The following is a 25640-nucleotide window of genomic DNA, read 5'->3' as shown; positions in this document are numbered from 1 at the left end:
TATTCAGAGCTGTCAGAATGAACTAAGGCTGGTGGTATTTGCTGGCAGACACTGTTCTAGTGAAGACGAGCAGTCTGCTCCATTCTGCTCCCTTTTTATTGTTTAAATTTGAGGAGAGGGGGGTTGCTTGGGACTAAATTTCTAAGCAGAATTCGTACTGTCAGGTAATGAGCCTTGGGAAGGAAATCTGTTAATAACACGACTAATTTTGGGACAGATGTCAGGTGACCGCAGGCTGCAAATGGTGAAAATATTCTCTTTATCAGAGGGAAACAGCAGTGAAAAAACGTTCATCTAGGGACGAATAGTGTTTTGCAAACAAAATAACCAAGGTGACAGGCACACTCTGTCAGCATCAGCATCTCTCTGTACATGGAGGGACCCTGGGCTGTTCCTGTCACTTCAGCACTGTGTCACAAACTGCACTCCCACAAACTCGCTCTCATCCCAGCATCCATGTGCCGGTACAGCCTCCTGCAGCTCCATGCTACGCTGTCCCCTCCCTCTTGGCTGGAAGGTGGGCTGTCCATCTGTGCATCCCAAACAGACCCAGCCGAGCCATTCCATCTGGCCCCCAAATATCTTTTGCTGCACTGTCATGACCTGCTTTCGAGTATGTCTAAATCTCTATGATAAGCTCAGAACTGAAAGCATGCCCTAGAACTAGACTTTTGTAGGAGCAAACGAATGCCTTGTTGTGACGCAATGCCTCTGTGTTGAACAGCTTTGGTTTCCTTGCTGCTGTTTCCCATTGCAGACTTGTATACAATGTATTGTCAGCCATCGCTCCTCAGTCTCCACCTGCCTATTTCTAGGTTTCTTCTCCTTGTGCATCTGTGTTTGGGATTATTTTTTCTCAAGTGCATCGGCATGCATTCTCTCAGGTGGCATCTCATGATGTTATTCCTCTCTGGACTTCTGTTTTAATCTCCCCAGTGCCTACACCACTGGGATTCTGGTCTGGTAGCCCTGACTGAGAACACCATATGAACAGCCAAATAATTTCTGACCAACGTATTCTGTATCTATTTGCAGTAGAGCCATGCATCAGTATATTTTACACAGACACACCCTAAAATAAGTAAGCCAAAGCGTTATTTCCACCTGGGCACTCTCTGTAAAACTAAACAGCAGGAAGTCATCAGGTGAAGATGGAACTGAAATCTCCATGTTCTTTATTGCCTCTTACTTGCAGCACTAGTAAGTGGGACAGAAAATAAATACAAAGCTCTGGCCTTGTACTGGCAGAAAGTAACTTATTTGAGTTAAGGAAACTTCCTGGCTTAAGTTGAGAGGTATTTCTTGTGGTTTTAGTTCATTTAGGTTGAAACCACCAGGGTTACTACTGAGCTGGGTTGGATTTGAATAGGTGCTGTAGACATGAATTGTGGTGTTGCCCAGGCCCCTGAGCCATACACTCAACCCCTATAGGTATTTTTTAACTTACTTTATCTTTCTTTCTTCCTGCCTCAGTCCCAGGAAGAAGTTTGTGATTTGCTGCATGCTGCTCCCTTCCAAAATATTTTGCCCAGGGTCTACATCAAAGGTAAGAAGCTGAGAGAGAAGCAGTGGACAGACTCAGGGGTCTCTGCCCAGGAGCTGTTTCTCTCCCTTTTCTGTTGAGGAGTAGTTCTGGCCCTGCTTCCCCCTCAAAATAGATGAGTGGATACAGCCAAAAGTCAAGTGGAAACAAATGCCAGGGGTGCATTTTCTGTAGCCTAGTTACAGAATGAAACCTTAGTCAGCCTGGGGATTCCCTTAAGGTTTTAAAGCCATTTCACAGCCTCTTTGGAGAATGACAGCATGAAATGTCCATCTCACCAGGAGCAGTCAGTAATAGGGACACGCTTTTGGACATGTGTGATTAAGCTGCTGCTGAGACTGCAATCGCACATCCCTCCTCTGCATCACTGGTTCCCTCATTTGCTGTCGGTTTGGCTCACTGATCCAAAGGCTCGTTGGATGGTTGCTGGGGGGCAGCTCTGAGCAAACTCGTCGGAAATTGCGGGTCTCCACTTCCTCCTCTCATTTCACTGTTTGCTGCTCGCTTAACAGAAGGAGAACGCTTGGAGGTGCGCATGAAGCGTCTCGAAGCCAAGTATGCCCCACTTCACCTGGTTCCCTTAATAGAGAGGCTGGGCACTCCGCAGGTAAGGATTTCATTGAAAGGGATGGCTGTTGAAAATTCATAGCAGTCCTCAGATGGCCTGTTTGGCCTCAGGAAAGTGATCTAATTTTTCTTTTTCCTTGTTTTTTTCCAAAACATCATTCGGACTAGAAAATCAGAATCCTTGCCCTAGTAGACTCCTTGAATGGAAATTTGTGAACAGGTCCAGAGATGGTGTGTTGCTGCCTTCGGGCAGGGAGCTGTAAGGCAAGTGTGCTAGAAGCCAGCTCTGAATACAAACACCTCTGATTCAAACTCTTTCCTCCCTGTTTTTAAAAAGATGGAGAATTGCTGGGGTGGTTTGAGGGGGAACATTGCAGGGCTGTCCCTGGCTTAATCAATTGCCATCACTTTTGGGGATCTCATTTTAGGGCTGCAGTGTGGTCTGTTTTTTAAGCTCATCCCTGTCAAGGAATACATCTGAGAATGGTTTCCCTCCTAGCACATGCTTAGAGCTTCAGCACATGCTTAAAATTACAGCTCCACTTAAGTGTCTTCTTGAGGTGGGTCTCAGCTTGGAAAAGATCTCATTTGTGCCTAAATTGAATACCATTAAAATATCTCCATAGATTGATCAATGTAATGGGCAAAATTCGAGCTTCATTGGTATCAATTACTAAACTTCCACTGCCTACTTAGTGGGATCAATAGGATAAAAATCATGCAAAATATTAAATGAATCAACACCTTTTGCTATCATGTCCTGCCAAGGGAATGGAACGAACACTCCATTGTATGAGGTGACAGATCTATGGCAGGCGGGAAGTTGTTCATTTTTTTCCTGTTTTTCTGATGAATCAAGGACGTTTTGAACTTGGTTTCATTGGAAATTATATGAAACAAATAAACTGGCTGGATAACTGAGGGTTTTGTCTTACCTCCTAGACACTTCTCTCACTTCCCATCGGCTTCCTTTTAAAGGAGACACTCGAGAAAAAGAATTCGCCTCTGTGTTTTTGTGTCTTTGTCTTGGTCTTTCTATCTCTCCTCCTTTCCATGCAAAATCATCATTGAAATCTGCTATTAGAGTCCACTCGTTGCTTATCCCTGACCTACTTTTAATGATGATGAAAACAAAATGTATTTCTTGTCCTGCTAAAAATTACTTTTTTTTCCGTAAACTCTTCCCACATTCATCACACAGGTACACTTGAGTACCAGATCTTTTTGGAGCTCAGATTTAGATCAACACAAGAGTAACTTTCTAGAGGTGCCTCCATAGCTTCTAAGCTTGCTCCTGGAAATGCAGTTGTGGACACAGGCCATACGGGGTTTTTCCTGCATAAGCATAAGCACTTTTTAGCAATTGTCCAGAATCTGAGCAGAAGTTGCCTGCTAGATGCCTCTCCCAAAATGTGGCCCTATGCATTTCATATAATTACATGCTGTGAAGGGGCTTAGACAGAGGCTGCAGTAGTTGGTGGGGATCTTTGCAGGCTTTGGGTACCCTTCTTGCAGGCTTGCTAGTTAACAAGCTGCCAAAGAGGTATAGCGCAATAGCAGGAAAACTGTCAGTGATTATTGTAAATAATCAGTGTGCAGTATGAATCCACAGGCAGCTGTTTGATAGGTGGTTCATAAAGAACCAGGGAGGCCAAAGTGGTTTGTTAAAGGAATCCTCTCCCTTTTAAGGCTGATCATATGGATATTTAGTAAGGGATTTTCAAAAGGGCTTGATTAGTTTCATTTTTTCATTGGAAGTAATAGGAGCCTTTCCTTTTGAAGACAGAAGGAATAGTTGAGCCAGTGCAGTGGCATCGTTTGACAGTTTATCTTGAGAGCACCCTTTTTATCCTGATCTTAGAGGTCGGTGGGACCCCAGACTGTAAGGCAGATGTGGCCACAAGCTTAATACCTCTCCAACTGCCTTCAGCATGTCAGATATCTACCCAACAGTAGTAGTCCTGTATCAGAGAGTGGTCTTAGGGTGATGAATTTTAGAACCAAATTCTGCCTGTGAATGTGTGTAACTGAGTGGCACTACATCCTTTGAAAGCCAGGTATGTCCCTTTCTAGATTAAGATTTCTCCAGAAACAGTATACTGAGATAATTGGACCAGTGTGTTCTCAAAAGTACCTGTTCCGTCTCTATATCTTAGCAAACAGTAATGCTAACACCTAATTTGTATATGAAATGGCTTTACTTCTTCTCTATCCCCATTTTGCCATCATAGATTATGCAGATACTACTCTGTACCCATAAGAGTTTGGAGCTGATGATGAAAGTACACAGCCTTTCACTGTAAAAATAAGCTGGGTAAAATAAATCTTTACTTGCTAAGCAAACATATGCAAGTGCGTGCCATGAAACTGCTGATATCATTCCTGTGTTTAAGAAATCAAAAGATCCCAGACCCAATCTGGCCTCTGCACAGCAATACAGCTTTCCCTTGATATTTGCTATTAGTTGAACATTAATTGATCAGAGGTTCCCAGAACGTCCTTGAAATTGTGGCACAAGCAGGAATTGTAACGCCTCCAATCTCAATAGCCACCAAACTGAAAATGCTTTAGGTTACTGCCAGCATAAACTAATAGTCGGGAAAGGGGATTGGCAGGCACATGCATGTTTTTTAGAGTGGAATAAAGATCACCCAAGTAAACCGAGCATAATTCATCTTCTTAAATGTCTGGCCAGGACACGTGCCTGCCTGTTGTGCCAAATGCTCCGAGCCCACACTGTGATTCTGCTCGGCATGACGTTTTTATAGGCTTTATAGGGACAGCTGGAAATGGAGCAAATGCTTAAAAACTACTTAAAGCTCCAGGAGGTCCTCTGGGATAGGCAGGGGGTCGGTAATTGCCATGTGCGCTCTGCGTGCCTCTGCCAAAGTGGTGAGGGCTACAATGTCCCTCTGCCTGTGGGACCAGTGTGCCAGGGCAGCCGCTCATCTATGGGGATGAGTGTGGCAGAGCCGGAGCCTCCCCCAGCCACGGGCACCACCGATAGCACTTGTCTCCCATTTCCCATGTTATTTTTGGCAGTGCTGCAAAGAGAAGTCAGCAATGCTGCTGGAAATGGGAAGAAAAGGGGCAGCTACAAGGATATCAGGCAGCGAGCGAACTCCGCACTTGCAGCCCAGCCGCAGTCAGTGCTCCCATACTGGGGGGAGACCCAGCTTATTTAAAATCCCCTTTTTTCTTTCCTCAGGGAGAGCAACGGGGCTGAAATGAAGTCAATTCTCTTTTAATTTTCTGATAGTGTAAAAGCCAAATGAACTCCATCCAGTGGAGCCATTTCAGAGTTTTACAAGTAAATCTCAGTGGGGATGTCACAGAAATCCTCCACACATGTAAAGCTTCCACATATGTAAAAAAATATTGAGTTTCTTATGAACCACAGGTTTTCCAGTATTAAGGTTCCAGTGGCTTCTCATCTTCCTCAGAGCTTTTAAATCCTAACTAAGAAAGAAATCAAGAAAGCTACAGGCTATCTACATTTTAAAGAGATGGTGGCAATATCCTGGGAAGCAAAATATCCCTGTTCTCTCCTGTTTTATCTTCATAATCTGCAGAAATCATGAAATTAAATCCAGCAACGCTGAGTATCACTAACATAACAGAATAGTGTGCTAGAAGAATTAAGGATCAGTATTTCTGGTCAGAGCTTTGCCTTCAACTTGTGTTTTCTGACGTACATAGTTATTTCAAAAGATACTTAGCTTAGTGGAATCTAATTGAGGACAATATTAAGTCTTCCATTTGAGGGATGAGTATTCTCTGGTGGGGAGTGCCATGGGAGCAGCCATCAGAGGTAAGGTTGGACCCTACACGGGATGTGCGTTGACTTTGAAAGAGCCGGGGACACCAGGAAGCGTTAAGTCCAGCGAGAACGTCCGTATTACATTGTCACTTCTGTTTCTTTGGCTCTCCTCCTCCCCAGCAAATAGCCATCGCCCGGGAGGGTGACTTGCTGACCAAGGAGCGGTTATGCTGTGGGCTGTCCATGTTCGAGGTGATCCTGACACGGATTAGGAGCTACCTGCAGGACCCCATCTGGCGCGGGCCACCCCCGACGAACGGGGTCATGCACGTGGACGAGTGCGTGGAGTTCCACCGGCTCTGGAGTGCTATGCAGTTTGTGTACTGCATCCCTGTGGGCACCAACGAGTTCACTGCAGAGTGAGTGTCCCTCAGCTGGCTCTGCCCTCCGTGCTGTTCATGAGGTAGCGGGATGCTGGGATGCTCTCAGCCAGGCTAGAGATGGAAGGAGAACGGGGGTCCTCGATGAAAGGACTTTGTCATGCATGGACATAAAGAGTTGCCCAGAATGCTTTTTATCTGAACAGCTGTGGAAAAGAGCAATGGGACATAGCCAAGGCGACATGCAGAAGGAGACGAGTAGATGGGCAAACAACCCAAGTCAGGGGCTAGGTCCTCTTCCATCGTACCCTGTGATGTGCCCTGCGCAGCCTGGCCCTGGTGTTAATTCTGCATATCTCCTTCCCAGTTTGTTTTCTCTAGGTTTATACCCACATTCTAGGCGTAGGACTGAATCTGAATTCCCCAGGAATTCACCAAGGAAAGTTCCTGGTGCCACAGTAGGACTTCTCTTACCTAACTCTATCCTGTCATCTCTCCCCACTCCATTACCCTGTGTTCCTTCCAGGCAGTGCTTTGGAGATGGTCTGAACTGGGCAGGTTGCTCTATCATTGTTCTCCTTGGACAACAACGGCGCTTTGACCTCTTTGACTTCTGCTACCACCTGCTGAAGGTGCAGAGGCAGGACGGGAAGGATGAAATCATAAAAAACGTGGTAAGTTGAATCAGCACACTTCTCCCTCTCTGCTTTCTGTCTTGCCTTGTTCAAACTCATAAATTACAACCATGCCCCGTGTTAACTTTATTCAAACTGGACACGCTCACTGTGAGATTTCCATCTGCAGCTTCAGCAGAGAGGTCAAGGTTTTAATTGGCTTAACAATCAAATCTTTGTTTTCTCCCAAAGCTTTTCCCTTCTTCCTGGGATTGGGAAGCTGGAGCAGAGAAGCTGCTATTTCCAGCAACCATACTGTGATCTCAGTGGCTTTATCAATAAGGAGCTGGGAGTCTAGACTTCAGATCAGTAAACTTAGGACCCCTCACTGACCTTGTTAATGCTGTCTTGACTCTTCAAACCCTATAATGAAGTGGGTCACTGGTCCCTGGGAGGTGCTAAGTGGAACTGTAACACGTGTTATAGCTGCTTTGCTTTAGCAGAGGTTTCTCAGCAGCGGGGCAGAGGTACTGGTAGTTTCTAGCTGGCCAGATGACTTTCTTCATCTGCTCTTTTTCTCCCTCATCATCCCTCCAGCCCTTGAAGAAGATGGCTGACAGGATCAGGAAGTATCAGATCCTGAACAATGAGATTTTTGCCATCTTGAACAAGTACATGAAGTCAGTGGAAACAGACAGTTCCACGGTGGAGCACGTGCGCTGCTTCCAGCCCCCAATCCACCAGTCGCTGGCCACCACCTGCTAGTGTGGACACTGACCCTGCGCAGGCTGGGAAGGGAGAAGAGACTGAGCCCGGAACAGCTGGGAGGGGTAATCTCAATGGTGTGAGATCTGGCAACAAAGTAAGACTGGGTATGCCTACTACACACGAGGACGCATCTTCCCATCCAGCCCTGTTTGAGTGCATGTTCTTCTGTCCCATCCCTGTGATCAGTTTTACTTGTAGCTTTCAGACTTGGGGATAGGTGGGGGTGGGCGGGCAAAATGTGCTTTTTTTCCATGATGAAGCGGTCCGGTTTTTCCTTGCGGTTCATCCAATCGAACACATCACTCTGAAGCCATACTGCAGCCCCAAATGCGGTGCTCCTGGTGGAAGAGCTCTGTGCTTCCACAGTGCCAGGAGCCCACTCCCACCACAGAAGCAATGGGGCAAATCAACATCCCCGATGACATGTGCCACCAGCCATGGAGCAGGAGGGTCTGAAGACAAGCCCCTGGTTCACTCCTTGGGGAGAAGAAGGGATGAAGGCAGGATGTCATCTGTGGCAGCACCCTGAGGATCAAGTGATGGGCACAGAGGAGCTGTGCCATGCTGGTCTTGGATGGCTGCGTGTCCCAGGCTGGGGCTAGCTTTGTGTCCTCTGCCACATCGTTGGCCTTTCTAGCATCTGTTAAAGAGAGTTTTTGCACGTGGGTTTCAGAATAGCAATGATGTAGTCGCCAAGTAACTCCTCAGCACTTCAGTGAGCTGGGCAAAGAGAACCTGGCCTGGCTTTTTCCCTGCTATGGGACATCCACTTATTTTGATGCAAAGGGTTCTCCCCTGTAGACACATCTTCCCTGGACTAAACAAGATTTCTTAAGGACTACAGAAGAGGCTGTGTTCATGTGAATGTGTTTGTGAACATATTAATTTGGGTGGAAATAATCTCTGGTCCTGACAGGAGGTAGGCGTAGTTACCTTGAACATATACGATCTTTCATCTTCTGCCAAGGATGAGAGCTGAGGTGTGTCATTTGTGTATGTTCTGGGATGCTGTTTTCCCTTGTTTTAGACAAATTCCTAGTGGCACAGAGACCAAGTATCTTTCTTCAGAGAATGGTGACTATCAGCAGGGCTTAGGGAACTTCCCGTCACTCAGAAAAGATACGGTGGTTTGGAAGTGGTAAAATATAGGATAAGCATTAAAAAATACCCAGAATTTTCCAGGTTTAAAAGTGTTCAGAGGAAGCACTGAGGTCTGTTTCCTCTTCCTACTCAGCCAATCTAAGATTCCTGGATATTGAGAACAGATTCAGTAGGAACTTCAAGGAGGATTTCATAACTCATGGTCCTCCTTGCTTTCCCCGCAGTAATGTCATTGAAGTGATACAAAAGCTTGTGCTTAAAGTTAAAGGAAATCAAACCACATACCCCAAGAAAAAATGATGCTAGCCTTACCACTGGCAATATTTTGATTTCTCAGCTTTAGACAGGTAACAGCAGATAATTGCTGTTACAGCATACAGATGTGATAATATGTATTCCTTTCATGCATGTCATCATGCCTTGTAAACTGCATGCTATTACAGATGTTAAAAAGGCAGAGCCTGGGCATTTATTCTCTCTGAGGGAACATACAATTAATTAGCAGAAATGTCCCAGCTGGAGCATTTTGTCTTAGGAAACAACAGCCAGCACACTACTATTAGCAAGAGGAGATCTTGCTGCGTGGGATGAATTTCTTCTCACAGACACTCACCACTTTCTCCCTTGATAATCAAGAAATACCCCACATGTGAAAAGTGCTGGACATTTTCACATCGCAAGTTTCCTTTAATTACCGAGACAGACATTTAAACTGCAGGGAGGAAATTGTGTGGCACACTAATCTGAAAGTAGAATGGAAACTTAAGAAGTCTGGCTGAAGTGTTTGAGTGGCAGGGAAGGACCAGCCCAGCAAGGGGACTTGTTTCCTCTCTGTTGTGACAAGGAGCAGAAGAGCATCTGGGACTCGATGACACTGCAGGGCTCTTGCTCTCTATTTACTGTTCCACTAAGGATGTCAATTTTGGTTTTCCATCACATTCAAACACTTGTAGCCTACTGGAGTGAGGGTATCTACAGATATATATTTTTAAAAGGAAGAGGAGAATCGAGCACTTTATTTTTTATGGAAAACAAGATACAAGGAAAATAGATGCAACTGAGATCCTGTTTTTCCTGACCTAAATAGCAAGTGCTTGTTATTTTGGTACGAAAGTGTTGCTGAAAAGGTGGCACAAGTCCCTGTTTGGCTCCCAGAGCCTCCTTTGGGCACAGCACAAATTAAATGTCCTACTGCGTCTGACATGTTATGGGATGTTGGAGCCTTCTCAGAAACCAGCAAGAGCAAGAAGTTAATACAGAAGGATGAACAGTACCACACAGCTCAGTCTCAGCTACCTAGACAAAATAGGATATACTAAGGTGAATTTAAATACCTGTTTTCATCTGTTTAGGTCTGGAGTGAGTCAAAAGATATCTTACCTAAACATGAATATCGCTTTGCATTCTTTTGCTGAAGTTTTACCCATAATAATTCTCTGAAACTCTGCAAAACACAGTTGCATGTACTTGAAAGAACAGGTAGATTATATCTGTTTGCTGCCCTCACATTTGCTAGCAAAAACGCAAAATCCCTTCAGATTGTGAGGGCTGAAATGTTTTGAGCAAAAAGTCCAAAGTGCATGAACAAAATGTGAAGTGTTTTCGACTGTAGAGTGTATGCAGATGTTTTGCCTTGTTGCTCAAGTAGTATGAGATATCAGCTAGGAATAATCTTATCTTCATTTCTGAGGTTTGACATTGTTGTCCTTTTATTATTTAAAGGATGCAGATAGTCTTTAGCTTCAGTTCTGTAACCCTCCTTGAGTGTATACGAGAAAGAGGTCCAGTCTTAGGTCTTTAAAGAACTCCATGAAAATGGAATTTTTTTCTCCTATCCTTTTTTAATGTCACAATTGTTAATGAAAATAGGAGGCAAATTTGTAACATTAGGGCTAAACTAACTGAATGGCAGAAGGTCAGTCATATTTTCCACACTTGTAGACATTCTACCAAGTTTGGGTGTCTTCCTTGCAAATATGCTCTAATCCTATAATTTTCAGCCTTTTGCAGTCTGCAGACACCTATTCTTTTTTTTCCTAGGGAAATGTGGACCCCTGTCTGATTACTTTTAAGTCCACTGACTATGGGTTTGCTTTTTTACCTACATTTTCCTGCTTACTCCGAAGTAGTCTGCAAACTCCCCAGGATTTACCAGCCACCACTTGGAATGTCTACTGCAAAGACAAATTGTTGGCTCCATACAGGAATTACAGGGGGGAGAAAGGATGGCCTGTGTCACAAATTAAGTCAGACTAGATTATTTTAATGTTCCCTCTGGCTTTGACATTATAAAATACGAGTATTGGCGGTGCACACGCCTTACTTGAATGATGCTACACTTGATGTTCGATGATAAAATAGAAAGGGGAAGCAAACTAGTTCAGGCTCAGCACTTCAATAGTTTTCCTTTTAAACTCTTGACAGCACTTATTAGAGTTGAACAACATGTTAGTCTTTTTTCTCCTGCACTACTCCAGCCCAGTAGGTTCATGTGTCTTTGAGAACAAAAGAAAAAAGAATTGAAGGTGTAAAATAAAAAAAAAAACAGGAAAATATTCTTAAAAACTCTTGTCAAATGTACCATATTTGTATGAAAAGCTGCTTGAGTTATTTTGTACAATTAATTTTATTTATGGTGAGGTATATTTACGCTTGTGATCTGATAACGGTGTTAAATTTTTGATCCATATTTGCTATGCAGCTGAAGATGATATTTTGGTTTTGTAGTATTATTTTTTGCTGTTGTTCTAAAATTCAGCCAACAGAAGCTGCCATCGCCATTAGAAATGCTTCTGCAAGAGTAAAGCATCTGGTACATGGTGATATGTCCCGTAACACAGCAACCAACAGTGTGTACAACAAATGTGGGATGACTTTTGTGATGAAGAGAAATAAAAATTGGGCTCATTCATGAAATGGGCAGACTTGATTTTGTGCTGTCATTGTTTGTGGAGAGCCTCCAGTTGCACGTGGCACAAAGAAAGAGCTCAGAGGAATAACGGCAGCATTGTGGTGATAAAAATGTCAAGCTTTTGTCAAAACCAAACACCAAAACAAGCAAACAAACTTTCATATGAAAAAGTTGATTACTTTCAAAAAAAATCCTTACATTATCATTTGAAAACATATTTTAGTATAAAAGGGCTAGGGGAGGGGTAACTATATAATTTTTTAAATAGAATTTGACAGGCCCTGCTCAAAACCAAGGAGTTAATTTCCTCTTGTCACCACAACCTTTTCAACCCAACAGGGTCCTTTTTATTCCAAGAGACTGTCCTTACTACTTTTTTCCATATTTCAATTTGAAACCATTCAGGGGTTTGTGTTAAAAGCACCCAAGGAGCAGAGCAGCTGTGGCTGTTGACTTGCAGAAGGAGCAATGGGAACTGAAAGGAAAAGACGTTCTGGGCACTGAGGAATTGGGGTGAAAAAACTGATGTGGGTCTGTGGGAGGGGCAGCACCTGTGCTTCATTTGCTGTAGACAAAACGCTGTCACTAATGTTCCCTTTCGTAGCTTCTTCCCAAGGTTCCCCCATGGGAGCAGCTTCTGAGCTTAAGAGGAATAAAAATGCAGTGATTCCTCACCTACAATTGGAAGTGAACTTTACACCATGACCAGCAGCTCTGTTGATCTTTCCGATGTGCTGTAAGTCACGGGACATACGAGGTGCCTGCAGCTTTCTGTGTAGCACACTGCTGAGGAGGAGGATTTTCCAGATGGCTGGAAGTTGCCCAATGTTTACTGATTCCAACATGATTCTGCAATGGGAAGCAGCAGAGAGGAGAGCAGGACTTCCCTCCTGACTCAGCCACTAGTACTAGGCAGGTGGTTTAGTTTTCATCCTTTCCTCCATCAAGCTGGGGTTTTTTTAATTATTTTCTTTTACTAACTTTACCTGCTGTCACATGGACACCCCAGTACTAACACCAGCCCCAAGAAATGCCAACACCTCCCAGGCTGCATGGTCTCACCTGGAGCCAGAGGCAATACTTGCTTTGAGTGTCAGGCTCCAAAACTCTGAATTTTGGATAATCGACCCTAAGGGACCAGCACCAAAGATACATGCCCACACCCTTCTTTTTCCTAGTGTTTCTAAATATATTTATATCTTCGGATTAAAGGCACTTCACCAATGGAAAGAACAGTTCATTAATTATTGTTATATTCTTTCAAAAGCGTAACAAAACAACCCTTTCTGTGATCCATCCTGCAAGCCAGGAGTGCCTTTCATGTCTGATTTTGCTTGATTTAGTGTTCTTATGCAAACATCTGGCAGGTAAGAGGTCTGCAAATAAACAACCTGCTGATTACGTGTCACTTCACCTTGCGACACCCACTGCTGCTCTGATGCCTTAAGGCCTCCAGTGCTTGCAGAATATCCACCTATCCATCACCAGCCCACCACTCCTGCAAACATACATGGTTTATAGGGCCACAGTGACCTAGAATATGGAACCGATCTGGAGAAAGAAATTTAGCAACCCTGGGAGAAATGCATTAGGATGTGTTCTATGGTCTAATGACCCTGGATCACTCAGCTGTTCCACAGCACAGATCCACCAGTAGGTGCACTGGCACTAGAGGGCAGAGCAGGGGTGGGAACCCACCATGGGTGTGATGGGCTTGGGAATTCTGTGTGCGTTATCTAAACTCTTGCAGCATGAAACGACAGCCTCAGCGACTGCAGACACGGTTACCTTGAGACAGGCTGAATTAAAAGCTGCCTGCTCAACAAAGTCCAGTTTTTCAAGCTTTTGAGCATCCTTTCATGTAGTGCTGCAATCATCTGAACACCAGGCAATTCCCTTAACCCCTACACAGTCAGGGCATCATTAGAAAGAGAAGGATTTACCCTCTCTTTGAAGCAGCAAATGGTTCCATGGAGCCCTCAAACTCTACAAAGCCACGGCAGCAGACCGCAACCCTGTTCTGAAAGTTTGCACAGAAACATCTAGCAGACATCTGAGGGCAAAAGTTTCCATCACCTGTTAGCAGGATACTTCCATCATTATTTGAAACACAGGGCAACAGACGGCTGGTGTTTTTCCATCATTTTTTCCAGACCAAAACAGATGAGCAGAGAAGAGCAGGGGAAAGAAAAGCCTTTTGATGTTGCTAAAGAGGTTATTTGCATGCAAAGCCGTCTTGCTCTGCCCCTGGATTCCAGTCAAGGCTTTTGGTCTGGAAACCAGTATTTCAGGAGGAACTGCATTGTTAGAAGGTGAGCTGCCAAGGAAGACTCCCTGATTTCTAATGAATTATTTTTAAGGAAACATCTGATGAGAGTATCAGCCAGTGAGGTCATAGCTTGGAGCTGAATTTCCCTAATTACAGCCTTCCCATTAAAATGAGGATGTGAAGCAATTAAAGAGGCATTGGTTGCATCCCTGCTTTATTGCTATCAGTCTCAACTTGCCCTTAACTAAGCCAGTTCCATGCCAATCCTACCTGGCTTTTAACTCCCATATTGCCATACACAGCCTTGTTAAATCCATCAAACGTAACTCCTGTGACTTAGAGATTTTATATACCACACCCTCACAGGCCCTGCGCCAGAGAGAAAGAAATACATGACACACTTGTACCCTTGGTTTGATAGCAAGACCTGACTGAAGCTTTTCCCACGGTGGCGACAAGTGGGTACACTCTTTCCCTGATGTCTGACAGCTCACACTGCAGTGTCCCCTCCCTTTGGGACCTCTTCCCTGCCATGTCTCTTCTCTCCCCAGAACTGAGAACAGCTTCTCTTGTCAAATTTGGCAAAAGTGGCCTATGGGGCCAAATATCTTTGGAATGAAGTGGGGTACATAAACAAAAATCTATGTGTGCCCTTTCCTTTAGGAAATCAAGGTGACAGGGGAAAGTAAAGCTGTAGCCCAGTGTGCCTTTTGCTTTTGACAGCACCACCCCTTTTGCTGTGGCAATCATTTATGAGGTTGCACCATGACCAAAAAGATTATTTTAACACAATGTCCCTTCCATAAAAATTTGCTTCCTCCCCAACACCTCTCTGCTATTAGAGTCCATTCATTGCTTATAACATACTTATAACAATGATGAAAACAAAATGTGTAATTATTTTTTTCCCCATAAACTCTTCCCACATTCATCACACAGGTACGCTTGAGTACCAGATCTTTTTGGAGCTCAGATTTAGATCAACACAAGAGTCACTTTCTAGAGGTGCCTCCACAGCTTCTAAGCTTGCTCCTGGAAATGCAGTTGTGGACACAGGCCATATGGGGCATTTTTCCTGCATAAGCATAAGCACTTTTTAGCAATTGCCCAGAATCTGAGCAGAAGTTGCTTGCCTCCCCAACACCTCTCTGTGTAGCAACAAACTGCGCTCTGCACTGATGACAACACTGATCCACAAATGCTTGGAAATTATTTTGGATGCAGTTTAACTGTCCATCACCACATCACCATTAGAACTCCACAACTACCAGCAAGACCTCAGAGTGCCCCTGAGCACCCATGTGGAACAGCCTGGGAGGGGACAGCAATTCCCCCAGCCAGATGCAGGCAGTCAGCGCTACAAACACAGCAACACCCATCCCACTCAGCCATCACCTCGGTTTCTACAGTCAGCCTCAGACTCACACATTGCACAAATTGCACCTAACCAGCACCTGCAAGTAAATTTACTAAATAAAGGCTAAATCCTCACTCATCACTGTCTTGCCCAGGGTGCCTTTTACCTGCATACTATCTACAGGAGGAGCTGCTCACAGATCACTGATAAAACAGCACAAATTTCATTTCCTACATTGAAACTGCTGCCACACATTTTGGATCAATTATCAAGGGCTTCTGTGACAAAGGGGAGGACATAGGGCTTGGCTGGCACAGTGTCTCCCAACCAGTGACCCAGAGATCTGTCACCAACAAACAGACCCAATTAAAATCAAATGACTCACAAAACACCCGAATGTTACATTTGCTGGAGAAAAGAGTTGTACAGAGATAGGATCAAGGTGCTGAGCAGAGGAGCCACACAGTGCTGGAAATGCTAGTTTCATAGTCCAAATGCAATTTCTGTAGTAGCAGGTTACATATTTTATGGAAGAAAAAAAAATACCAGATATGTTCAGATCCTGCAGATCTTACATCTTTACATTGCCTTACGACAGATACCATTTCTACCTATAAACGTGGGCATGACCAAGTAAAGTTGTTGGTTTTACTATTGTTTTTGCTTGACTCCGCTGACCTACAGCAAAATGTGTCTAATGTCTCCTGCTGCAATGAAAGGGCCTTTTTATCAGCAGTAGGTTTCTGTGTACACATGATCACTGTGCACACACAAGGGGAGGATGTCGGTAGAGGAGGGTGGGGGTGAAGGCAAAATACAGGTGTGCAGCACAATCCAAAGCATTCACACACTACTATTAGCAGGAGAGGCTTTGGCTGCAGCTGGACTGGGAGTTGACAGGGGAGTCATAGCTCACGATCCATAGAAAGGGCTGAAACACATGGCCATGATGAGGCCTGCCAACTAAACAGTCACAAAATAGAAGGGTGTAAAATAAGGTTAAGTGATGGAGGAGGCCATGGGCTGGAACTGACTTTCTCAGCACTGGAATTCAGTATGGAGGCAGCTAAGTCTTAAATCACAGCTGTTGATGGCAAAATTGTGTCCTGTACTTCTTCTGGTCTTGTGCTCCATGACAATTTACAGCACAAGAGTGCCCTGGTCATTACACACTCATCTTTTGTTAATATTTCTTTTTCAAACACACCTTTGTTGGGAGCCAATCCTTTCCCACTATAATTCAAAAGTCAGGAAGGATCATTAGGGAAATTTTGCACAACCTTCAGCAGGGAACAAATACACGGTGCATGGAACCCCACAATTCCATTTAGGATATATCCATCTTCCCTTGACACCTATGTGTTTCTTGGCCCCTCAACCTTGTCCTTCAGTCCTACAACCTACCGCACACAGCTGTAGTACTAAGCTGAGAATAATAAACACCAACGCTTGAAGCAGTAAGACACTTTCTGAAATGCTTCCTTGCTTTATGAACTGCAGTTATGGATTTTAGTAAGATGAAATCTTTTCAGGACCACAAACACCATTGGGGATTTAGTTTCTTGTTTACTTTTATTGTCTGTTCCACTATGCACATGCACAAAGTCCACAGCTTTGCAGCATGTACAACCTGCTCAGCGTACACCCGCAGCTCGGCCACTGCAGCCAGGTTCACACACCACCTCACCCCGAGTGCAGCCTCCTGCTTCAACACCTTCTCCCTTCCCACCTGCTCCCAACAAGAAAACCCATTCGAGAGCAGAGATCTCTGTCTGGATTTGTGCAAGGGCTGTTGAACCCACCTGCTGCTGCCACCATACCCTCCTGTCCCACTCCAGTCCCAACCCCCAGGGGCCAGGGCAGCAACGGGGCTGCCGGGGCTTGCACAGGTATCTGCTGCCGCTGCACCGAGCCCAGCCCCGTCCCGGAGGAGGAGCCGGCCGGGCAGGTGAGCTGGCAGCTCGGCCCAGCCCTGCCCAGTCCCGCCGGTTCAACCCTCATCACCAGGATGCCCTGAGCCGGCTGGAGGACGAAGGAGATGGAGCCGCTGGATGCGAACAGCAGCTGCAGCAACGGTGGGTGCAGCCCGGGGGAGCGGGACAAGCCTGGCGGGAGGGTCTCGGGGAGGGGGGTGAGGCCGCTGCAACCCCAGCCTTCTACCCCCACCCAGCTTTGGGTCTGCTCCCTGACACTGCTCTGCTTTTCTGGGTTTCAGGTTTGTTATTGTTGGGGCTTTTTGTTTGTTTTTCGATACGAGTGGGAAAACTCACTTTATCCGCAAGGCACACAGCCTGCTCTGCCGGCAGCAAGCTCTGCGCTCTGCCAGCCTTACAGAGAAGCTAGTTGGTTTGGTTTTTTTCCTTCCTTTAAAGATTACCTAAGCCGGTTTGTGATCACCCCATCCCGCTGCTTTACAACTGTGCCCAGCAGCACATTGCAGAGACTTTTACCTAGCCGAAGAGGCAAGATGTCCCTCTGTTCCCCAGGATATATTTCTACAATCAAGGGTGTTTTTCCACAAGAAAATAAACCTACTAGGGAACCTTTGGAAACTCATCTTAGAAAGTCACTGGGTTTTTTTCCATTAGAAAATGTTCAGATGCAAATCCTCAGCTACATGTGCCAGGGGCAGGGGTGCAGCTGCAAAAGATCTAAGCCAGTTTTTTGGTTTAAAAAAAGGTGAGACCCATGCCCAGGGGGTCAGTTTAACCATTGCATACCCCTGCCTGTAGAGACAAATACTTGCTCCATACTTTCTACATGAGTTCAGGCAAAAATATTAAAATCTTTTACTACAAAGGGACTTTTGTGACACTCCAGTTGGGTGCTCTGTTCCCCACGGTCACAGTCATGCTGTCTTTACTACACTCAGAGTGAAAACTATGATAGAAAGAAGTGCTGGGTGTGGTAGGAGTGTGAGGGTAGGAAGAAACTCAGCAATTTTGCCACCCACACACAGTAACACACCTTGGCTAGAGGCACAAGGACTTAGTGCTTTTGATATTAACAGTGGAAAACCATGCCCGTTTTTAGTCCTTCTACACTGGCAGGACTTGATGTGATTTACAAGCACTTGGGCGCTCTGCAAATAGGTAGAATAAAACCATTAGGCAGTAGAGGCAACACAGAGGTGAAACTTTGGTCAAGGATGAGCCTGTTGTTGTCATATGAGCAATCCCATGACACTGCTCAGTACACAGAGCCGGGACAGAAGCACTGTTACAAAGTACTGGCATCACTCCATGGTAGACCCAAAGCAATAAGCTGCAGACAAACTGGCAGATGCAAGGATCGGGTGGCTGGAAAACACCAAAGCCTTTGAATCAATGAGGCTGAGTATTGATAAGACATAGTTCAAACTCATAACACTGGAGTTTGGTAGAGAGACTCTGACGTGGATGTTTGGAAATTCAAATTACATTACTATAGTGGTCCTTGTGGCCATCCAGTTCAGAGTGTGGACCAGCAGACACAGAGTCAATGAGCTGCTTGAACTGCACACCATAAATCCATCACTCAACACCTTGCCATTTCCATATCTGAGTAAAGACATATCCTGAATTTTTGAGAGCTGGTTGGTATGTGCTGTTAGGGTGACAGCACAGGTGGCTGTTCAGAGGGACATCTGGATCAGTCCAAAAAGCAGAGTTGATAGCCATGTCAGTAATTTGCTGTTTTATCTCCATGGTGGTCTCACAGGGTCTCTTGTCACCCTTTCCTGCATTTCCCATCGGGTTGTGTGCCAAGTGATCGGCAATGCTGAGCCAGATGACGCTGTCCAGGACAATGGGACTTCAGATAACTTCTGGGTAACTTGTCTGGAAAGCAGTTATGGATTCTACATTGGCCTAGGCTTGGCTGTCTTCTCCAGCTTCCTCATTGGAAGCAGCGTCATCCTCAAGAAGAAGGGGCTGCTACGGCTGGTGGAGAAGGGAGGCACCAGGGCAGGTAAGGCTTTTGTGGGGGACAGGAAGGAGGAGGCCCCCCTGTTCCCAGAAACACATGCATCAGCCAAACTCCAGCACTCGTATGGCAAGGGAATACCTCTGGGTACAAGTGAGCCTTCCATCAGCAATGTAAGATAAACCTTTTCTGCATGTATGTTTGTGTGTGAGACTCAGAAAACAGTGCTGTACTGGAGCAGAGGAACTAATTTACAGAGCCCTACATTGGAAGGCCCAGCTAAAAACAGCATTCCCCTGCTTTGCACCATAAATAGCAACGCACATGTGCAGTGTGATCAGATGTGCACCCACCAGGAGAACAATGCATGCCCATCACAGCTTTTATGTGGGAAAGTGCAAGGCTGGGAGGAAGCGGAGTGTTGAAAGCTCTCTGAAACGTGCCCCTTTGCACAAAGGTGCAAGTCATCCCCATGCCACAGACTGGAGCAGAACAGCACAGCCCCATGACCCCGCTCTTGCTCTTATTGGTGCACTAGGCATTTTTGCCACCAAGTCACTGAGACAAGAATGTGGCCCCATGTGGTTTAATTGCACTAGCAAGAGCCATTTGTCAATGCGAGACTGTACGCCAGCTGTCTGTGTGAACTCTGCTTGTGGTTTTCAGAAAGGATACTACTAAGGTGTGTTGCTCAACAATGTGTAGATAACTTTCCTCTAGCTCTTAGGGTGAGGTGCATGTTTATGTGCACACATATTTGCATGGGAAGTGGTGGAGGAGCACTGCCTACAGTGGGATTGCACTGTGGAATTGGATGCATCCCATCAGCATCACAGTCATGCACTCTAGCAGCAGCGCAACTCCTATCTGGCAGCTGACCTACTTGCATAACTACAGAACAAAATAATTATAATTAAAATAATACTGCTTCCCAGTTCTGGCCTAGGAACAATTCTTGAAACATTTTACAAAGAAAGTCAGTGTCACTGTCCCCATTTTAATGTCCCCATATGGTGACACAGAGGAATGGAACGAAGTGACTGTCCAGAGTCAACGAGCAAAGCTGCCAACAGCACCTGGGCCACGGACCAGTCTTGAGTCTGACTCCATCTCCTGCCATTACGTTTGCTGCATGCAGCTGCTGAATTCACATGGGTTTGCTTTTCAGCCTTACATTTTCACAATGAAATATCAGTATTGTTTCGATTGTAGAAGAGGTCTCTCCTCCTTCCCTCCACAAGCTTCTCTCACTTCAGACCCAAGTGAGCAAAGCAAGAGCAAACCCCTCCCTATTTTTCAGGGTGTATAACCAGGAATTCATGATCAATGACACAAAACTGCACCTGACAAAGAGTTCTTGAGAGGAAAAAAAACCAAACAAAACCAACAAAACAACCAAACACCACCCCCACCTAGCAGTTTCTAAGGAACACCAAAGCATAGCATTTGAACTTAGCATTTGCATACTTTAGGAATGTTGAATTCAAGCAAATTCCTGTCCACCTCCTCATTCCCCCTTTCCCAGTCTTACTCTTCAATCTCTCAGTCCACACATTTCACCCCAGCTATCTGAGCATGTCGCTCTTCTCCAAGGCAGGCCAAACGCTGCTGTCACTGACAGCTCTGGTCATGTCACACTTATCGAAAACACAGGCTCTCTCTGACCCAGTAAAATCAGGGTGCACAATCTCAGCAAACTCAAGCTCCTTACATCTAGCAGCTTGTGTGTTAAACCAAGAGCTGGATTAGTTCCCAACACAGTATGTCCATTCTTCCTCATTTATATGCACATTTCTTTCATTGCGCTGTTCCAATGCCACAAATCATTTTTCATCAGAAACGCTCAGTCACAAAACACTCCACATTAAAGTAACATCAGGATTTCTGACAGTTCAGGCTGAGACCTTATAAGACAACTATTACATGACACAAAGCAACATACAAAACCAGCAGATAGCAGGGACACGACGCAGGGAGCCTTCACCACGACCAGATAGCAACATGAACTATGGCAGCACATGCCAGCACAGAGCAACCGACCGGTTTTAGCCCACTTCATAGCTATAATCCCCACTTGAGCTGGGTTTGGAAAAACTCATTGCCTTACCTTAGTACCCACATGTGAGACTTCCCAACAAGCTGATGCAATGCGAGGTGGAGCGCAGGATCCCCATGGGCAGGATGCAGGTGCCAGCGTTCCAGGGAGCAGCTGTGGGTGGGGGGCACCCAGCACAGAGCATCGTCCCTCTGCTCCAGGAGTGCTCCATAGTGAACAGGCAAGTAGAACATGCAAGACAAAACATGATGGGTCCATGAGAGCTCAAGCTAGGGTGTTTATTGCTGGGTTTGGGGGCTGATGCACCCTGATGAACCAGCAGGGATGACCACAGCTCCCAGGGCTAACGGGCAGCCCCAAGGTCCATGCTGCAGCAGGGCAAGCTGCACCCCAGGACAATAACCTGTGTGGGTGCCATTCTCATTGCTACCCAGGATTAAACAACTGCTTTTACTGTATTTGTGTTGTCCAGCCCTGAGTTCCAGCTTCTGCTAATACCCTGACTCCATTTCCACATAGGATAGCATGCCCACATAGTCTGTCCTTCCAAGATGTTTTCTTTGTCACATTCTTCCCCTTTCAGTTCATCCCTCTCCAAAGGGACATTTCTCATCTCTTACTCTGAAGAGCATGGTTGTTAACTCCTGCATTCCTCTGTCCTTTGCTTCCCCAGGAGATGGAGGCCATGGCTACTTAAAGGACTGGCTCTGGTGGGCTGGCTTGTTAACCAGTAAGTAGAAGCTGTTTCCCAGGGTTTGCAGTTTATCCAGGGTCTGTCCTTGTGAATCAGGTGTGGAACAAGCCCAGCATGTGGTGGCTTAAATCCTTTTTTATGGTGCACAGAAGTACCTCAAGGAGAGTAGAGGCAGCAAGCCACACAGAATCTCCTTCACCATCCTCCTGCAGAGCTGGTAGGACTTGCTAGTTCAGTTTTACCCAATGAAGTGCATAAAAAGCCAGGTTTTAATAAGGCAGCTGGCTGTTCTGGGTACTAGGCACAGGGAAAACAGCCTCCCATGCATGCCTGGAAGCTCCAGGAAAGGTTACTGCTGCAGCACAAGGAAAATAGCAAGGAGATGTTGGTAGCAGATCCCTTCTTGAGCAAAACTTGCTTTACCTTTGAGCAAGCCTTAAATCCTCCTTTTCATCTTCTCCAATTGGAGTCACAGCCAGGCAAAGAGCAGCAGAGGGTTTTTCAGAGCAGTCTTTTCTGGCTCTTAGTGCTGCAGCAGCTCAAGGTGCCCCCTCCTTGCTCTGCCCTTGCAGCTCCTGCTGCACAAACACCACCACACAAGCCATAAGCAAGCACACAACACTTGCTGCTTAGGGGACAGGAAAAGCTCAGGCAGAAGGTGACACCACACCCCCAAGGAGACACTTTTGTAGGTGAGGAGCAACCTCCCAGCAGCTCCCACAACTGCCCACCCCCTCACTAATTACCCAGATGTGCTGCAGCTGCTTGGCTGGGCTATGGGGGCTTAATGAGTTGATATGGACCAGCTGTGGCACAGCTGACCCCTGGCACCCCTAGCCGTTCTCCCTGGGGCTGCAGGCTCCAGGGGTGCTTCTCTGCTTACGTTAATTTGTACGAGAGATTTTCACCTGCTATCTGGCTCTGTCCAGAAGCAGCATGAAAGCCCTGTAATAAAACCCATTGTCTGACATCTTACTGCTTTGCAAACCCACAAGAGAAAACAGAAAAAGTAAGCTGTAACTCACTGGTATTTGTTTTTCTTGTGTTTGTTTAGTGGGTGGAGGGGAAGCTGCCAACTTTGCCGCCTATGCCTTTGCTCCTGCAACTATTGTCACGCCTCTGGGGGCTCTGAGCGTGCTCATAAGGTGATTTATGGTCTATAATTTACTATTTGCCTTTTTTTATTTGTCTGTTCATCTTGTAAGATAGAAAGACTTGAAGGGGTGCTGATATGATTTATTCTGCTGGAAGGAAGAATATATCTCAGTGTTTTCTAAAAAACATGTTAACAGTTGTTGTCCTTTGAGGGGATCATTTGGAAACTGCTGAATTAAGTAGCATGCCCTTCTGGAATTGCTGGATGTGGATAGCACCTGCATACACTTCAGGTTAAATTAGTGAAAATATCAGTGTTGCTTCCGTCCTTATTCAAGGTTGGGTGGTATTGTTTTGGTTTGGTTTTGTAGTGAACAGCCTAAAAATCAAAAAGGTCAAAAATATCAGGCGTGTTTGTAAACTGTCTTTTGTTTGCCTTTTTTTTCTAGGCTTTTAGGGTGCTCTCATGTTGTGCGTTTATATTTTTGTTTGTGGCCAAAAGGGCTGAAATTCTGCTTTATTTTTTTATATATATTTAACAAGGAAATTCAATGGAATTCATTCATATGTGGCTCCAGGTACTGAAAATTTTATAGGAGTGTTAGTGTGAAGTGCGTAAGTAAACTGAGTGTTGGGACTGCTCTGGTGTCTTGCCCAAAATTTTTATGGAAAACCAGATATTCTTGCAGATATATCTATAGCCCCGCCGCTTTCAGAGTTTCTCTGGGGCTTGATAGTTCTGATGATTTAAAATTAACATGACTCTTCTGCTGTTAGGCTGAGATTTTTCTCTCTGTTATGCTGGTCCTTGAAGTAGTTTCCTTGGGCACTAGAGGCTTCATAATGTCCACTGGGTCATGAATGAATCTGGAGACCCTGATAATATTTCTGAGGTTGTGCTAACACATTCAGCACTTTTTAACTTTGCTAATACATGAGCTGTGATCTACAGATCACACCTGCATCTTTGCAGGTTCAGCTGTCAGTAGATGTAATGTGATTACGCATTAACACATTAGATTCCAACAAATCTACTCCAAATTTGTGTCCTTCTATCACATGAAGGCATTCTTTACCTCATTTTAGCTGCTGTTCCTTCTTCAAAGGACTTCAAAGCACCAACTGACGGTGTTTTTTCTGTCCCATGCAGTGCCATCCTGTCTTCATATTTGCTTGGAGAACGGCTCAACCTGCTGGGAAAGCTGGGCTGCATGCTGAGCCTGGTGGGCAGCACGGTGATGGTGATACATGCCCCAGAGGATGAGGAGGTCACCACCCTGGATGAGATGTTGTCTAAGCTGAAAGAGCCAGGTACACAGGTCGTGTTTTCCCTCCTGGGGCTGGGCGGTGTGTACTGTTCTGTTCCCTGTGCCTGCTGCTCAGTTTTAAGTTATTTCTCTCTCTCTTTCAGGTTTCCTCGCTTATGCCGCGATCCTTTTGGCTCTTTGCTTCCTCTTGATCTTCTACCTCGCCCCCCGCTATGGCCAGAGAAACATCCTCATCTACCTCACCATCTGCTCCGTTATTGGTGCCTTCTCTGTGTCCTCAGTCAAGGGCCTGGGTATTGCCATCAAGGGCTTCTTTGCTGGACGACCTGTGCTGCAGCACCCATTGACATGGATCCTGGTCATCACGCTGGTGGCATCCATCACTACACAAATTAACTACCTCAATAAATCTCTAGACATTTTCAACACCTCTTTGGTGTTTCCCATCTACTACGTGCTGTTCACCACCATCGTCATCACAACTTCCATCATTCTCTTTAAGGAGTGGGTCACCATGACTGTAGTGGACATAATTGGGACAGTTTGTGGCTTCCTCACCATCATTTTGGGGGTGTTTTTACTCCACGCCTTCAAAGACATGGACGTCAGTTTAGGAAATCTACCACAAGTCCTCCAGAATGAACAGCAAGGACCAGTTACCCGAGACGACAAGAACATCCTGATAGAGGTGGACAACTCCAGCATCGCCCCAGAGGATAAACCCAAAGTATTCACAATCTACACCTAATGCATTCTATTTGAGGGTTTGGAGGGTGGAGGAATGGGTTGGTGTCAATATTCTAGATGCTAGTGAGCAATTTTTAAAAGGAAAAGCAGAAAATCAACAGTATTTTATCCAGAGCTTGGTAGAGTCAAGCCAAATCTTTCCCTGTTCTTTTGGATTGGATCTTTGTCATGGGGTGGCAGCAAGGGGTATGTTTAATCCTCACTGGGCTTTAATACACACAGCCACTGAAAATGAAAACCCTCTCAAAATATGATAGACCTGTGACATAGCTTTTCTCTGAGGCCTCTTTCCACCTCTTATTCTTGGCAGGGCTAATGTTTACTCTTGCATTCCTTCTTTGAGGTGACTATTAACATGTTTATTTCCAGGCCTTGATTGAGTCATTGATCAGTGGTTTTTGTCTTTTTTCCTTTCCAGACACTTGCGTGAACTCTAAAATACACACAAGTACCAAATGGAGGTGAGAGACAAGGACTGAATGGGGCACGCCTGCTACTCAGACTCCGCTTATCCATGTTTAATTACTTGTTCTGCAAATATGGGACAAGAATATTGGTGAATATGGGCAAAACATGGCAAATTCTGGAACAGGTGCTCACTGAGGCT

The 25640-nt window shown here is 45.3% G+C and overlaps 2 protein-coding genes across 5 annotated transcripts in view; both read left to right on the top strand.

Moving 5' to 3' along the window:
* The window catches only part of CYFIP2 (cytoplasmic FMR1 interacting protein 2), a gene marked incomplete at both ends in the record, with an annotated part of 42409 nt that extends 34780 nt beyond the window's left edge, over positions 1-7629 (top strand). For all 4 annotated transcript variants that reach the window (XM_080353473.1, XM_080353472.1, XM_080353474.1 and 1 more), the window contains 5 exons: positions 1474-1546; positions 2056-2150; positions 6051-6289; positions 6777-6924; positions 7462-7629. In XM_080353473.1, coding sequence (XP_080209599.1) covers positions 1474-1546; positions 2056-2150; positions 6051-6289; positions 6777-6924; positions 7462-7629 — 723 coding nt within the window. The remainder of the gene's footprint in view (positions 1-1473; positions 1547-2055; positions 2151-6050; positions 6290-6776; positions 6925-7461) is intronic.
* Positions 7630-17308: 9679 nt separating this feature from the next.
* On the top strand, positions 17309-25034 carry NIPAL4 (NIPA like domain containing 4; the record flags this gene model as incomplete). Its single annotated transcript, XM_080353211.1, has 6 exons — positions 17309-17345; positions 18970-19218; positions 21903-21959; positions 22978-23068; positions 24169-24329; positions 24430-25034. The coding sequence occupies 6 exons, from the start codon at positions 17309-17311 to the stop codon at positions 25032-25034; spliced, it is 1200 nt and encodes a 399-aa protein (XP_080209337.1).
* Between the last annotated feature and the right edge of the window lie 606 nt (positions 25035-25640).

Source organism: Nesoenas mayeri (genome assembly GCF_963082525.1).
Source record: "Nesoenas mayeri genome assembly, chromosome: 14".
Classification (NCBI taxonomy): Eukaryota; Metazoa; Chordata; class Aves; order Columbiformes; family Columbidae; genus Nesoenas; species Nesoenas mayeri.
The sequence above is the reverse complement of the archived record's forward strand: the minus strand, read 5'-3'. Positions and strand labels throughout refer to the sequence as shown.